The sequence below is a fragment of the Cebus imitator genome, unplaced genomic scaffold, assembly GCF_001604975.1.
Source record: "Cebus imitator isolate Cc_AM_T3 unplaced genomic scaffold, Cebus_imitator-1.0 Scaffold28, whole genome shotgun sequence".
Lineage (NCBI taxonomy): Eukaryota > Metazoa > Chordata > Mammalia > Primates > Cebidae > Cebus > Cebus imitator.
The window spans coordinates 8,684,127-8,701,211 of NW_016107343.1; the positions used below are offsets into that span (position 1 = coordinate 8,684,127).

Sequence of the window (17,085 nt, forward strand, 5' to 3'; positions counted from 1 at the left end):
AACTTGAGGATAGAGTTGTTGACTTTGGTTAATTGATTTTTTTTTTTTTTTCTTGAGATGGAGTTTCACTCTTGTTGCCCAGGCTGGAGTGCAATGGCAGGATCTTGGCTCACCTCAACCTCTGCCTCCCTGGTTCAAACGATTCCCCAGCCTCAGCCTCCCGAGCAGCTGGGATTACAGGCATGTGCCACCACAGCCAACTAATTTTGTATTTTTAGTAGAGATGGGGTTTCCCCATGTTGGTCAGGCTGGCCTTGAACTCCCGACCTCAGGTGATCTGTCCGCCTTGCCCTCCCAAAGTGCTGGGATTACAGGCGTGAGCCACCGTGCCTGGCTGGATGCTTTTCAAATAACAAGAGAAAGGACTGGATGCCACATTTACGTCTTTCCCATTTCATCACTTTTAATTTTTCTCTTTTCTTCAGTTTCTTTGTTCCAGCCCATTTAACTCTTGTTTCCCCTCCCCAAGTTTCAGGTTGGGCTTGGCTACCAATTTCGTTCATTTCTGTTGCCTGACACCAATGCTCAAAAGCTGAATTCAAATCAGTGCCACTGTTGTGGAGTGGCTGAGGCTCTGAAAGGCCCAAGCAACCCTCTAAAGAGTTCCCCAAATGAAGGCGCCAACAATCTTCTAATCAAACCTCACTTTGAACCCAAGGGTTGATTCACTTGATAGCAGTCATCAGCACTGTCTTGGAGAAATATAGAATGAGTCATTCACATTTTCTATTTTGTATTAAAAATCTCTTTCACCTGCACCCTAATTGCTTTTAAGGATGATCTCACTGTGTAATGCTCCAAGTTTGTTAAGCTGTGCTGGATCATGTGACTGCTTTATGGGACGGAACCTGAATTGGTGATGGAGGATTGGGGTTGAGGTGGAGAAAAAACTGACCTTTGCTAATCAACTTATCCTTCCTGTACACAAATCATAATTCCCTTGTGTGTAAAATGAGGGCCAGCACATCTGTCTCCCTACTTTCTTAGCTGTCTTTGTATGTACAGTCACTCAGAACTGATTCACCTGTTTGTAGATTGTTGGACCACACTTCACTTTTCTTATTTCACCTTTTGCATCAGCTGATCTACCAGCATTAGACAATGTAAATCGTCGTAGGCTACTCTGAGGTACAGCACCCAGGTCATAAAAACATGGTTCTTAACACTTAGTACAGTATAAGTTAGAATCATCAGGGCAGCTTTTTACAAATGCAGATTCCTGGGTCCTACCACCAGAAAGTCTGATCCAGGAGGTCTGGGATGAGACTTAGGAATTCACATTTTAATTGACCTAGCAGGCGTTTCTGAGGCAGGTGGTCCCATAGACAGCATTTTGAGAACCACCACAGAGGATTGCTAGGAAGGACCCTGACACTCTCAGCTCTACATCCTTGATTTATGGATGAGGTTAAGGAAGCCTAGAGAAGTGAAATGACTAGTCCAGGTTGGTTAGTTAGTTGTTAGTTAAAGCAGAGCATGGATTAGAACTGAGCACCAGTTCTGGGCTTTTCCCACTTCCCCAGCTGCAGGAGAGTAGACTAATAGGAAACAGACTTGCTTTCAACAGGGTGGATTTAAATTAGATACAAGGAAGAACTTCCTGACATAGAAGAGTATTGAGGAAGTCTACAGCATCTTTCCCAGAAGGCTTTAATTCAGGGCTGACGCTCATCAGATGTGGGTCCTTGAGACATAATTTGGAGGCAAGGGGAAAGGAAGGCAACCTCTCTTCAACAAATGCTGGTTGTTTTCCATTAAAGGGACCAGAGACTCTTCTTATGGGTCTGCTAATGATGCCTGAAGTTTAACCTGTACAGCAACATAAGTGGCCAGTGATCCAGGAGGCCTGAATCCTACCCCTGGCCGGGATGAGCTTTGTGACGTTGGGCCGCTTGCTGTTTCCTGGTCTCTGCTTCCTCGCTATGGGATGAATGGGGTTCCATTAAAGTTTTTCTGATTTCTGTGGTTCCAGCATTTTTACCTTGCATTGTAACCCCCTTCAACAAAGTTTCTTATGCACCATAGGCACTCAGTGGAGTTTTGTCCGCTGAACAAAACAAACACTATTCAATATTGAGAATGGGCCAGGTGTGGTGGCTCACGCCTGTAATCCCTACACTTTGGGAGGCCAAGGCAGGTGGATCACGGGGTCAGGAGTTTGAGACCATCCTGGTCAGCATGTTGAAACCCTGTGTCTACTAAAAAAAAAATAAAAACTAGCCAGGCATGGTGGCACGCACCTGTAGTCCCAGTTACTGAGGAGGCTGAGGCAGGAGAATTGCTTAAACCCAGGAGGCAGAGGTTGCAGTGAGAGGAGACAGCGCCACTGCACTCCAGCCTGGGTGATAGAACCAGACCCTCTCTCAAAAAAAGAAAAGAAAACGTATTAAGAATGCAGGAGCCCAATCTTCCAGTTTCCCAATCCCAAGCCCCCTACCCCAGGACACTTAGAGACCGTCTCTGAACAGTCTGGTAGTGATACCCCTGTTTTCAAAATTATTTATGTATTTAAAGGGATCTAACGGTAAGTGAGTATGAGTTATAGCTTCAATATCCATGTACCTTTATGAGTGATCATTCAGATCTGGGCTATGCTATGCTGACTTAGAGTCGCTCCTCAAGCAAGAAGTCAGACCACCATCGCATCTCCAATAGCAGTGACGGTTGCTGGCTGCAAGTCTCCGTGCCTCATCTCCTACAGCCACCCCACTGACAGGCTGTTTCTGTTCCTTTCAGAAAGCAGATCTGGCTGTGGCAGGCCTCACCATTACAGCTGAACGGGAGAAGGTGATTGATTTCTCTAAGCCATTCATGACTCTGGGAATTAGCATTCTTTACCGCGTTCATATGGTAAGAGACTTATTTTATAAGCATTTATGTCATTAAAGTTATTTGCATGCAAACACTGAGTTATATGGGAATAATGAATGACTCACGGAAATATTTAGATTTCAAGACTTAAATGCAAATGTGTTGGGCTATTTTTTCTCCTATCAGCTGCACGAACTTGCAAACTAGAGGGATGGAGAAGTCATGCTTGTGGGCTTTCCAGTAAAAATTGCTCCTGCCTCTCTGAATAGTGATGACCAAGAATGATCATCCAATACGTGGTGTATCCTGTGTTGGTGATTGGCCCCGTGGGTCACTTTGCTCCCTTCTGGAGGCAGGGCCTGCAGCCCAGATGAGTCACCCTAGCATTTCTCAAGCAAGATGCCCACTTCCAAGTCCACCTGTGTTCACTTCTAGTGTTGCATCTGGTGAGGGAATGTAGATTCTTTCTCTCTTGATGATCTGTCCTGGAGAATAAAGGGTAGATCATTTAATGTCATTTATACCCTGCCTGCCCTTTTCTGCATTCCACGCCCCCTATAAAAAAGACTCCTCTGTCTGGGTAGGCCAGGGTGAGTGTCACAGTGAGTTTGTGAGAACACACCAATAGGCAGCTGAGTATGGACATGACCTTCAAGGCTGGTGGGAAGAGCAGAGGAAGAGTCACCCTGGCTGGGTCCCATCCATCAATGGATAATCATTACAGTGCCGGCAAATAGCTGACTTTGCTAGATTACCTTACTGGACAGAAGAGCCTTCCTTTCCTCTTGTAGCCGAACTGGCTCTAAGTGCAGAGCGTCGCACAGATTCGCCCGATATGCTAGTCACTTTCAGTGCCCATGATTCAGCTGCCATGGTATGCTCCAGACCAGAGCCCATACCTTGAGGCTGCCCAACAGGGGAGGGACCAAGAGGTCACCCCACATGCCTGCTGAAGAAGTGACCCCTTGCCAGGCCCCATATCCCAGCTCTAGAGAAAGGGGGATTGTCCACCTTTGCAGCTCCAGCCTATTCTCCCAACCCTGTGATGGGGGTTGTTGTGAGGGGTTGACTTGTGTCCCCCCACCAAAATACATGCTGAAGTTCTAACCTCTAGGACCTGGAAATGTGCTCGCATTTGGAAGTAGGGTCTTTGCAGATGTACTCAAGTGAAGATGAGGTCATACTAGATTAGTCTGGACCTTGATCGAATGTCTACTGTCCTTATAAAAAGAGGGAAATTTGAACACAGACACAGAGGAGAATGCCATGGGAATTGGAAGGCAGAGATTGGAGTGACGCATTTACAAGCCAAGGAGTACCAGGTATTGCTGGCAACCACTGAAAACTAGAGGAGACAAGGAAGGACCATTTCGTAGAGCCTGCAGAGAGCCTGGCCCCACTAACACCTCGATGTGGCCTTCCAGCCTCCAGAACTATGACATGATACATTTCTGTTGTTTTAAGCTACCAGTTGTGGTACTTTTTATGGCAGTCCCGGGAGATGAATATAGTTGTGTTGTTCTTATTTTAGAAAGGAAGAAACCGAGTTGCAATCAACTTAAAAACATGGGCAAGGCCACATGTTAGTATGTAAAAGATAAGGGTTCAAACCCAGGAATGATGTGTTTGAAGCCTGTGCTTTCTCCAGGACAGCAGCCTGCCACCCTCCTGTGTGTGATCTTTTAATCACTTGCATAGGGCACTTTTGTGCACCCTTTTTCTCATTTGGTCCTCAAGACGGTTCTTTGCGGAAGGAGGGCAGGTGTGATAATTTCCAATTTACAGATAAGGAAACTGAAGTCACGCTTGGAGCTAGTCCAGGGCTGAGCCTGGAACGCAGGCCTCTTAACTCCAGGGCAAGGTCTTGCCATCGTCACATCTGTGGGCACTCACTAGGCAGTCTTCCAGCCAGCACCATTTCTGGAGCTCCCCTCCCCCACATTGACCGCTGGAGTCGGGGGACATCCAAAAGAAATGGACACACACAGCTTTTGTCCTAACTACCCTGCCATGACCTGCGGCAGCCATGCAGCTAGGCTCTGGCCTTGATATCTAGATTTCTGGAGGGCACTAAAGCCCTGCTGGTCACTCAGTGGCCCATCAGGAACCAGCTGGTGGAAGGCACCTGACTCCAGGTGTTTTTGCCAGCAGGAAACACCTGCTGCTAGGCTGCCCTCCGCACCTAGGGCACTACTGTCCTGAATACCAACTCTGGCCAGAAAGAAACTGCAATTTGCCAACCCTCTGGATATCCCAAACTGGACTGTTGACTAAATATTTCTTACCACCTGAAAACCTGTATGAGCTCCCCTGCATTCATTTCTGGGATGTCAACTTTTATGTGCCAACTTGGCTATGTTATGTTGCTTAGATGCTTGGTCAACCACTAGTCAGGTACTGCTGTGAAGGTATTCATAGATACGACTAACATCTACAGTGAATTGACTTCATAAAGGAGAATACTCTCGATAATGTGGGTGGGCCTCATCCAGTGAGCTGAAGGATATAAGAGCAAAACCTGAGGTTTCCTGAAGAAGGAATCCTGCCTTAAGTCTATCATGTAGAAATCCTGCCTGAGTTTCTAGCCTGCCCGCCTTCTGGACTTATTAGCCCCCTACAATCACATGAGCCAATTTCTTACAATAAATCTCCCTGTCTCTCCCAATCTCTCTTTACTTCTACACACACACACACACACACACACACACACACACACACACACCCCTGACTATTAGGTGAGGATTCCTCTCCTCTTCTGGCCTCCACACTGGAGCACCCAGATGCCACGTGGCTGCCTAGACCTGATTGATAACAGGAGGCCAGGCTGAGTAAGAAATGAGCTCTGGGATGAACAGCTTACACTAAGCAGAACTGACAGTTTATACGTTTATTCAACAAATATTTATCGAGTGCATTCTATGTGTGAGACACCATGCTTAGAAAGTACCAAAAAGTCAGCTGAGGAGAGAACAATCCCAAATTGACTAACCCAGGGGAGACCTGGTTAGAATGTTGGAGATGAATGTTCCTGTGTCTGAAACAAAGGAGGCCTTAGCCAGATGTGCTCCGGTTACAGGATGAACTGGCAGAGTCCACTCCAAGAGCCTAAATCTAAAATTACATAGAGGTGCTATCTCTAATATCATAGTATAAAGGTGATGAAATTAAATACTGGGTGTTCATTGTTTTGCAATTTTTCTCTAATTGTTAGTTCTCTGTGAGAAAAAATATGGGTAATTTAATCACATTTATGATTTATAAGGATCTAGAATGTCTATGTTAGTTCTGTGTTTATGAGGTCACCTGACTGATGAGTTATTGTTACCAGAAACAGAGCATCTGGTGGCAATCAAACCTGTGTGCAAATGTAAAAATAATTAACTTAAAGTGCCTAGTTAAGAATTATTGTTAAAGCTTCCAAAATAATAAGTAGTGACAAGTATGTCTCTGAAGTCCAAATCAATAATTTGTGACTTTCCAGCGATCTAAGATTATCTAGGCATTTTCATGAACACAGATTATCAACAGTTGACTGTGGGATATTTACCTTCTTCCTAACACTGGGTATAATCTGTTTCTGTTCAGGCATTCTTGGGACCAAAATAAGAATGTTTTGCTCTTTTTTTACCACCTACTCCCTGTTACTCACAAGCTGGCTGAGGATTCTGGCTTTGGCATTTGTTACTGTTTTTCCACCCTGCTTTTTAAAAGCCTCTCTCGCTCTCTCTGTCTCTCTCTTTCTCTCTCCCATCCCTCCTTCCTCTCTCTCTCTCTCTTTCTCTCTTTCTTTCTTTCTCACCCACCTTAAATGTCCAATATCCTTTTGTCTTCTCATTCTACCAACTCTCCCTGGACAATCTTACTCCCTCCCAAATTGTGAATCTAACCTTGGCCTCTCCCCTGAGTTCCAGTCGTGTATTTCTGACACATTTCTTCACATCTCCACCTGGATTTCTCACAGGCATCCCAAAAACTATGTCACAAACTGCATTCCATGTGTTTCTGACTCACACTTACCCTCCTTCCCTGTGCCCCATATCTCCATCCAGTAACCGAAGCCATCTTTAACTTTTCTTACCTTACACATTCCATTGGTCATCTCATCTCCCAAAGAGTTCTCAAATATACTGTGTATCCCCATTTGTGCCTTGATTCAGGCTTTCCCAATCTCTGCTGCCATTCCTGCAGCCTGTATCCTCCTTTAGGGCAAGGCATTTCTTGTCCATTACTGGATCCCCATCAAAAGGCCACGGTCCTTATAAGCATTCACCAAGAAACAGCAGAGTGAGAACCATGGAGTTTGGACCCAGACTGTCTGGGTTTATTCCCAGCTTTTACGTTATTAGATGCATGCCACATACATCTTAGCTTATTCATTTGTAAAAATGTGTTGTCATGCAAATTAAATGAGAATACATATGTAATGCACCCATAGCAGTGCCTGACATATGCACAATAGAGTGTTAGCTATTATACTCAATAAATCTACATTAATTATTCCTTCATAATCTATTGTGCATACTGCTGCCTGGGTGTTGTTGTTATTGTTGTTGTTTAAAAAAAAAAAACATAATCATATCAACTTCCTACTTGAAATCATTCACCAGCTGCCCATCACTCACAAGAAAAAGTTCAGCTTTCCTACATCCAGGTATTTGCCTGTAGGCAACTTCACCCTTTGCTGTTCACTGATCTTTCGTCAGGTCAGCCCCTTCCTGCATCCTTCCTCATCTAGGTTCATACTCATCTACTTGCCTTTCAACCAGCTAACAAACTCTTCTCTGGCTTTCAATACCCAGCTCAAATGGCACTTGCTCTTCCATGTGGCTCCCCTAGATGGAGGAGCCTATACTTCTATTACAATACTTTTAGGTTGCATTATATTATTCTTTGTTTATCTGTCTCTCCTTTTGTAGCCCCTAGTGGGAGGTACATTAAGGGAAAATTACCCTATTGTCAGACCACAAATTTTTATGATATGATTTTAGGTGTAGAAAATGTGATCATCCTAAACATGCAGTAGTTACTTGATAGGAAGGAGGGAAAGGAAGGAGGGCAGGCCATAAATCCAGTGATCCTGTGGGCAGTGAGTGCTATGCTTTCCTTTGTGGCTCCTCATTAGGCAGCACTGAACCCCAGGAACCTGGGATTCTATTAGGGAAGCTTACAGGGCGAGTGTTCCAGGCAGCAGGATGAGTGACCCAAATAGATTTTTTTTTTTAACCTTCTGGCCTTTACCCCTGTAGGTCTTGAGAACAAAAAGAGGTAGGAGGCAGATGTTTCAGGCAGCCTAGATGCAGCTTCTGCTTAGGTCTGGCTGTAGTTGCTACCTAAACTCACTGCTGTCTCTCAATGTCTGCATATTCCATACACAACATAGCATCCACCTAGGAAGGTATCAGAATCCTTGGTTGGGGCCAGATGGGCTTCTAGACTGTACGTAAATGGCCCATGCTTTAGCCTTTGTTGTTCTGGCACTTCAAGGATGGAAGCCAAGTGGCAGGACATCTGAAGTTCAAGACTCTTGATTTCCCTGGCACATCAGCTCATCTCTTTGTACTGATAATTTCAGTATTTGGTATGGCAGTATAATTCCAAGGACATTTTGCAGTCAAGGGTTTTATGGTATTGATGCATACTTTGAGCTCTCAAATATCTGTGTGAATGGAGGGGAAAAGAACATGAAATACCAAAACCATTTGTATTTGATGTTAGAGTATATCATATAGTTTTCTGTCTCTTTTTTTTCTGCAGCAGCAATTTACCTAATGATGCTTTGCTCGGATTAATATTAAAGTGAATTTGTATTCCTCAAGCACACCCTGACTGTTAGAGCAAGGCATCATCAGAGTGTGCCAGAAGCCAACTTGAGATTCAGTGTTTGGCCCATAGAACACCCATATGAATAAATCTCATCAGAACAGTTCATTGTTGCTGGGTGCAGTGACACACACCTATAATCTCAGCTACTTCGGAGGCTGAGGCAGGAGTATCACCAGGGTTTGAGGCTGCAGTGAGCTATGACTGCACTCCAGCCTGGGCAACAGAGCAACACCCCATCTCTTAAAAAATTAAATAAGTTAAAATAAAAACACAGTATCGACATCTTCGAGGAGATTGGGCATATGTCTAAGATGTTGTATGTTGACTCACATCTCCTAATTTATAAAGCACTTCCACGTGCAGTCTCTGGCTTAATGCAACAATATCCTGAAGCCAGCTGTATGATTCTCATTTTACAGGACAAAATTCTGGAACTCTGTGAGCCCAGATAGTGCACAGGAAAGAGGGAAGTAGACCAGGTTTTTTTACTTGGGGGCAGTGAAACCAGGTTTTTGGTCTCCAAGTTCCATACATGTCCAACTATCTGTCTTTACGGTATTATAGGTGTATTTCTTCAGTGTCAACGCCATGCTTTTGACAGTCACTCTTTCAAGATCCTTTACTATTTGAGGATACTATTTCTGATCCCACAGAGGGTCTCAAGCCAGCTAGAACATCTGAGACTCCCTGGAAAATGTGAACTTACCACTTTCCCCCCTACCAACCTGTTCCACCTTTGGTTAACAAATGGAAAAGTTTTATACCCTGTTGTTTTTCTCTTCTTAACTCTCAGCTACAGTCTTCTTTCTCAAGAAAAAGAAAAAAAGAAAAAGCAGGCAGTAGTAAAAAAAGTGAGGGAGAAATAAATGCTGACATTAAATTAATCCATGACATTGCTGGATGTATTACCCGCTTTTCAGGAAGGTCTGCTTCGTTTCAGAAAGACTGTCTAGGAAAATGGAGAACAATGCTAAGTAAACCAGTGAATCATTTCTAATACTGTTTAATACTCTGATGTAAGAAAATGGAAAATGAATAGAGTTCTGTTCCTTAAAGCTAAGTAACATGATAGCCCATATAATGGAAATATAGATCCCTGAATGTATAATCATGTTAATATTGGTTATTTGTTGAGTGGCTGTCTCTCAAGAAGCTCAAGGTGTGTTATCAACATTATTTTAGTAATTCTTATGGCCCCTCTTCATGCGGATTAAGGTGCTCTGTTCATGATGCTCCTTTCTAAGGGAGAAGACAATGGCACACAGGAAGTTGAGTGGCTTACCTAGCACCGCCACTCAGCACATTCAGGTCAGTGCCAGGATTAGAATGTAGGTCTCCTCACACCAGATTTTCAGTCAGGAACTGAAAATAGATAACACTAGATATGAGTTCTATGGGCAACAGACCCATCTGGTCTGTTTATGTGGATAGGAATTAATTACTTGCTTCCTTTTTTCTTCTTGGAGTCAGAGGTGGAGAGTGCACGCTAAACCAAAATATCAGCAGGGCAATCCATTGCAGACACACTGGGGGAGGCCATCCATGGGATCCTGCTGAGGGACAGGAAGAAATCACCTCCTCCTGCCTCTCCCAGAGGAGTCTTGGAGAGACTGCATTCTCTTACCTCTTCAGCCCAGGACAGTGTTTAATTGACCATTGAGCACTGCTGGGAGTTGACTATGTCACAAGCAACCTTCCTATAAATTGCCACTTAGTTCTAAGGACTGTAAAAAAGCACATGAAGGACACTTTGTCCCTGGCTATGCTGGGAGGAGATGGAGTTTGGGGAAGGAAGAGAGCTGATATCACGCATTTGTGTAGGGAAATGGTAACTAGGCTACAGAGCCCTAACACAGATCCAAGAGAACCTGCTACGTGTCTGGTCCTCTCTGTCAGTGACTTCTTTGGGAAGGTTGAGGCAGGATCAAGTTCTAAAGGTTGCAATCACTGGCTTTTAAGAGTCATCATTCCAGAAGAAAGCCTGGTATTGCCCTAAGTGCTTCTCTGGAAAGCCCTGAAGGAACTCTCATGTTGCATGTATTACAGTCATAGAAACTCCAGGAGTTCTGAAAAGTGGCTGTAGCCAGATAGCATCCTTCCCCAAAGCGTCTTTAGCATGTGTCAGTATAAGACAGAAAGTTTAGTATTTCTTGTCCATTGCGGAAGGCATCAGTATAAAAGAAAGTTCCCTTCTTTGTAACACACCATCTCCCCACTAGTGACCTCTTCACTCACAGCTACCATTAGACAGAAGGAGAGCAAACACACATACAGCTCTATGTGTTAACTCACTGGGTTCTCAAAACAACCTCATGAGGTAGTTTTTATTATTACTTCCATGTTACACAGGAGGAAACAGAGACCTAAAGGTTACCCAACTTACCCAGGATTGCGTGTCTCGTAAATGTAGAGCCAGAATTCAATCTTGGGCAGTCTGGCTCCAGAGTCTGGATTTTATTCACTACCTGTCCTGACTGCCTGGCTCTGGTTTGGCCATGCATTTGGCTCCAGACTCTGGGAAAGCAATTGCAGTCTTCCTAGAATGTAATTTCTTCCAGTATGCTTAGAGTGAAGTATCACTGAATTAACAGATTATTTTTGAGGACAAGAGGAACTTTGGGCATGCAAGGGGCAGGGTTCATGCAACTTCATAGCTCCATGGACGGCCCCACTACTATCATGCAAAGGACCTACACACACCAGGACTGTGGGCAGTTGATGACCAGCTTCGCATCTCTCCCTCCTTCAAAGAACATCAAGGATGCTGATTGACAGTCAGACTGAAGCACAGTCTAAACATCAAGGGAGCTAGTTCTAATTTTGCTGCCGTCTGATTTTCAATTTCATCAGCACAGCTTGACCAGTCTTCGACATCTGGAGCATAGACTATATATAACCACCTATCTACTTCCAAAGTGGTTGTATTTACCAGCAGGAGCTGGCCCAACTCATAGTCAACAGAGATGTGTATAAATCAATACAAATGCCTATAAATACAGCAGAGTCACAATAAATGGTGATGGGTATAAATAAATAATGTTTAAGAGTACTCTAAGAGGCTGTGTAGGTTGAGAGTTTACTGGCATTGGGGAGAAGGCATGGGATTAATTAGGGAGTAAATAAAATGCAAAGATGAAAAGGAGAGGAAGATGCAGCACAGCTGCCATTTGAATGAAGGAGAGGGTGGCATGCCTATGGCACAGCTCAATGAATGAGCACCAGAAAAATTGAAGCCATCACCAATGATTTGAGCGAGGCACTTAACCTCCCTGGGTCTCAGTTCTTCCATCTATCAGTATGGAAAATTGAGTATTGAAATCAAGAGAACATAGTGAAGCACTTTGAGTTCTTCAGAAGAAAGGCCTTACCATCATGCCTCCTTTGGGGTAAGGAAAATCAATTATTTGGAAGAAATGCCTATAGTATATGACACCTGATTTGCCCCAAGCACCAGTAGCTCACATGTCTTTGGGAAGAAAGTGATCTAAAGCGTCTGCATAGAAAAAAATGGTAGGCACTCAGAATCTTGCAGAAAACATACATCTCTTTGGCATCACAGAAACAGCATGGATTAGCCTAAGCCAAGGCTGTATAAACCTGGCCCCAAATCTCAATTCACTGCCCATTCTTAGCTCTTCTGGTTGGCATCAGTCAATCACAAGTAGAATCCGATGTTGCCTTGCCAGTGTGACTGATAGGTTTCTGGGGGGAGGTGTGTTTATGTCTTGGTTTTTGTTTGTGTGATTTTCTGTGTTTTATAACTTCAGTCTCTAGTTTTCCTACAGCTGTGCATCATTCCTTATCACTCATAACCAAATATGGCAGCTTTAAATAGTGCTGTCATTTTCCTCAATTTCACTTGTTGTGATATAATCAGGTATAGATTTCTGACACTGAGCATCTAATGGGGTTCAGATTCAGAAAGCAACAGTAATAGATTTTTCAGTTGAGAGACAGAGCGAAACAGTCATAAGTGACAGGGCACACGGAATTCATGCACATTTACTCAGAGAAACTCTGGGGTCAAAAAAGACTCCAGGAGTGGACCACACTAGTGATTTCTGTTGCAGTAGGTATATAGGCATGATCAGCTCCTTTTGTGCTTCTGGACTCTGTATATGGGTTCTACCCTCTCTGTGTCTTCCTGTGTCTTCCTCTAGCTCTTAGGATGATGAAAGAAACACAGTCAAGCCATGATGGACACAGGAATGATAAAGTGGGGACTTGGATTCTGCTGCTCTGAAGTCCTTTGCTTCCTCTTAGGGATTTATGTAATGATGGGATGGGACAAGCTCAAATGATCTCCTCATTCTTGTCCTGTTCCCTTCCCTAAGTTACTGTGTTTGTCCCCCAGATTTTTCATTTTTCCAGTAATACCTGAGTGTTGTATGCAGACTGAGCAAGGATGCAGAAGGGGTCACAGAACTTGCAAATGGTATCTAAAGGCAGTTCCGTGGTCCGAGCCCATACTGTGAAAGAAAAACAATTTCAGATAGGCCGTGTGGGTGGTCACTGTCACGCTGCTGAAAGGCCACAGTGCCCAAGAACAGCTGCCCTTTTTGGCAGAGGATGAGTATTTACGTTATCTCCATGCACCCTCCGGCTCTTGTCCCAAAGAGGAAAGTAAAACTGCAGCACAGGTGGAAGGAAGCACAGTGTGCCCATTGGCATCCTAAGATGGAAGGGAAAAGCATCCAGAAGAGAAGCTGAAAATCACCCATGATGGGGGCTATGCAGATAAAACAGGAGTGCGCAAAACTGTCTCCTCCCACCTGCCTCAGATGCAGCCGTGGAAACAGCTATTGTCACTTGGGGTTTCTCAGCTTCTTCCAGCTTCCTCTGGATAATGAAAGCTCAGAAGGCTGGTTGAGTTTAGCTCAGTATTGGCAAAGAGAGTTCCGTTTTGTGTTTCTGGGAACCCCTGTGTAAAACTGACATACCTTGAAAGTGACAGTAGGTTGCGCCATGACTGATATGATCTTGAGCTTAAATGCTCACCTATTCACAGAATCCTGAGCTTAGTACTGATTTTCAGTCCTGTCCATGGACTTCCTAGATTTCTGGGATCATAAAATCATAGCATTTCCCACTTACAATAGTCCTTAGGGAGCATCTAGTCCAGTGGTTTTATAGTAGATGAAAGAAACCAGCCTGGCACCAGACAGGGTAGCAGCACAGAGCTGCAGAGAACATGCCCTGTCTGCAGTGGGCAGCCCACACTCAGCTTCAGCCAACTGGGAACCTGGACTCCATGTTGCCAGATCACTCCATTTTTTAAAAAGCCAGAAATCTAAATATGTATGTGAAGTTACCTAATTATTTAATGCTGGCAACTAATACAAATAGGTAAATACTGCAGGGTAAACAGTGCAAGTCTGTGGGCCGTATGTGTCCACAGGCCCCCAGCGTGTCACCTCGGAGCTAGCCCACTCCAACTGAGGCCAGAGAAGGGTGGGGACTTGTCTGAGACCACATGGCTCAAGACTTGGAGCTGATGACTTCACTCCAACCTTCTCATTCCATTTTGTTTTCCTGTGAAAAATGGTGGGGAGCTTGGCGTCCAGGCTTCCATTCCTGGCTCCATCGTCTGGCTCACAGGACTCTGGCCAAACTCATCCCTGGGCTTGCAACAAACCATGTTTTCCCATGGCATAGTGGTATGAGCCCTGGGCTTTGAGTCAGAAGACATGGGCTTGTTTGGGTCCCGGCTCTTCCACTTACGAGCTGTGGAACCGTGGGCACATCTCTGGCTGCCCGCGACTTTCGCTTCTTTAATCGTGAAGTGAGAGTAATAATTTGTGCCTCCCAGGACTGTCTTGACATGGGAAAGGCTCACTGTGTGAGATCACCCTGCAAAGAGAACCCAAAGATTCCAGTTGTATTAGCATCCTCGTGAAAAAGATGTGAGTGTCTAAGAGGGGTGCTGTGGTCACATCCAGCCATGCAGACAGCAGGAGCTCAAAGGTGCTCCCCAAGCCCATCCTCGACCCCCCACGGAAGACACAGGGTGGTACATGGGGGCACTGAGGGTTGTTCCTCTTTGCCAGCACAAAGCCTGCCTCACCCCACGAAGTGGCACGGCCCCTGCTGCTGTTGTGCCGCCTGCTGAGGTCAGGGATGGACAGTGTTGTTTGGAGCAGCCTGGCTACACCCTCATTCCCGGTGTCATTTGAACCAATCACCCAGAGCCCAGAGAAATGGGAACGGGGGCCAGACCCACACTCACTACCTCGTCTGCCCTGCCCAGCCCAAGGTCGTTTTGACTGAATGTGTGCGGTGAATCTTGTTTTTTTCTCAACTTCCAGGGACGCAAACCCGGCTATTTCTCCTTCCTGGACCCGTTTTCTCCAGGCGTCTGGCTCTTCATGCTTCTAGCCTATCTGGCTGTCAGCTGTGTCCTCTTCCTGGTGGCTCGGTAGGCTCCTCTTCCCTTCCCCGTCCTCACACCGCCACCTCGTGTCCACCTCTGGGAACTGCATGGGGAGGGGGTGGGGAGGAGGGGACGGGTGGGTTGGGAAGATCTTGGTGCCAAACTAGAGGGACAGGAGAAGGACTCGGGACATGAAATGCTGTCTGCCCAGCTGTCAACCTCATGCTGCCCATCCAAACATTCCCCACCGTGCACGACACAGGTGGCTTGGCTTCTGCACCTCTGCCTCCTGTTCCATCCCTCTTCCCCCCAAGACCCTCACCCATGCCCCCTGCTTATGTAGGAGCTCTGGCAAGAGAGGAGGGGTAGGGTGGCAGGATGATGACTCTGATTAAGCATTGCACATTTGGCTGCCCTGGCATCAGCCGTTGCCACAAAGGACCTGCCACAAAGTGCTGGATGACAAGAAACAGAGCCTGCCAATCTGGGCTGGGGCACTGGGGGCTGCAGTGCCTTCCAGAAACAGAGCCTGCGAATCTGGGCTGGGGCACTGGGGGTTCCCTGGCACAGGCCAGGGAGAAGGCCTCCTCTGCATACAGCCTGAGTCTGCCTCTGAAAACACAGCTGCTTGTCGAATGGGAACCATGAGGCTGGTGGCGGGCGGCAAGGAGGTGGAATGGGGAGAGACGTTTTCAAGAAGTGCTGAGTTGAGACACATGGGCCAGACCAGGGAGTGGGGAGAAGCCCTTTCCTATCCCCAGGAAACCAGGAGCTGCCCTGGTCCTATGGAAAAACCCGAGGAGCAGCCTGAGGCTGTGGCCTGCCAAGCCCATGCTCAAAAATGGAGGTTTTGCTCGAGGCCATGGGCTATTGGACTAGCCTGGGCTGCAGGGGAGCCAGCTTAACCCCCCAGAAGTGGGATGAGCCCTGGTGGCTCCCAGCAGCTCACTCAGGTCCCTGCTGCCGCTAGCCCTCCACTTCCTGCAGTGGAGGCTCACAAAGGGCTGTTACGTGGGAGCAGAGAATCACTCAGGAGGAGCATCTGGAAATCTGTCCGTGGCTCTGTTTGCAGGTGTCTCCTGAGTTTGTTACCTTTGCCACGATGGCAGGCAGACAGTTTCAGAGTACACATCACACCTCTGTGGGGTGTATGGGGTCTTCCCCTAGGCATGTTCATTCAGTGGATTGAGGGGGGCACTCAGGGATGGAGCTGCTGCATCGTGAGCCCTAGGAAACCACGGGCTACCCAACCCCAGCCTGCACAAGAAGGGTTGCATCAACCTGTCTGCACACACCTCTTCCAGTAGAGACCAAGATCCCCAAGATCAGGAAGGTCTCTGGGGCCCACAAGATACTGCCCAAATAAGACAGTCCTGATGACAATCTGGTCATCTTGAGAAGTGGCAGAGTTTGCTGGTTGGACACCACCAACCCCTCTCAGGCCTGTAGGCATGGCCACTGTCGAGTATCTGCTGTCAGTGACAGCTGGCGAGATGGGGAGCTAGCGTACTGTCTGACACCTTCCCTCTCTACTTTGCCACACCGTTGCCACGTTAGGAGGGTGTCTATGTGAGCCCTGATGCCACTGTTCTGTAATTCACACTTGCCCCTTGAATGTAAGCCTTTGGGTATGACATGCCACAGCACTCAGGTCACCTCAACGGCCTTGGAAAGAGTCTCGGGGCTTGGTGAGCAGATACATACAAGCCTGTTTCAGCACACCCACAGCAGCCTGGAGTTTCATCCAGCCCTGGGATGTGACGCTGACCCTCTCCCCTCCCCTCCACACCCAAACACACCATCTTCAACATCTAGCATCACAGAAAGGTTAACAGAAAATGCGCTAAAGGGCTAACCATACGGCCTCTTTCTATCTTCTCTTTACACACACACACACACACACACACACACACACACAGGCGCGTGCGCGCGCGCGCCCGCAATACGAGAGTCTAGGGTATTCTGCCTTAAGGTAGTGATTTTCAAACATGGTTTTATGGGCTGCAAAGGCTCCTGGGAGCTAACAGAGCCTCTGGGGGTAGAATGACAAGGGGCCGGGCAGCCAGAACCCTAGGTCCCCA

General features: G+C 46.3%; 1 protein-coding gene across 2 annotated transcripts in view; it reads left to right on the top strand.

Annotated features, from left to right (window-relative positions):
* Window positions 1-17,085, top strand: part of GRIK4 (glutamate ionotropic receptor kainate type subunit 4) — a 337,584-nt gene that overhangs the window by 284,918 nt on the left and 35,581 nt on the right. For both annotated transcript variants that reach the window (XM_017523559.2, XM_037736753.1), the window contains 2 exons: window positions 2,737-2,850; window positions 14,940-15,049. In XM_017523559.2, coding sequence (XP_017379048.1) covers window positions 2,737-2,850; window positions 14,940-15,049 — 224 coding nt within the window. The remainder of the gene's footprint in view (window positions 1-2,736; window positions 2,851-14,939; window positions 15,050-17,085) is intronic.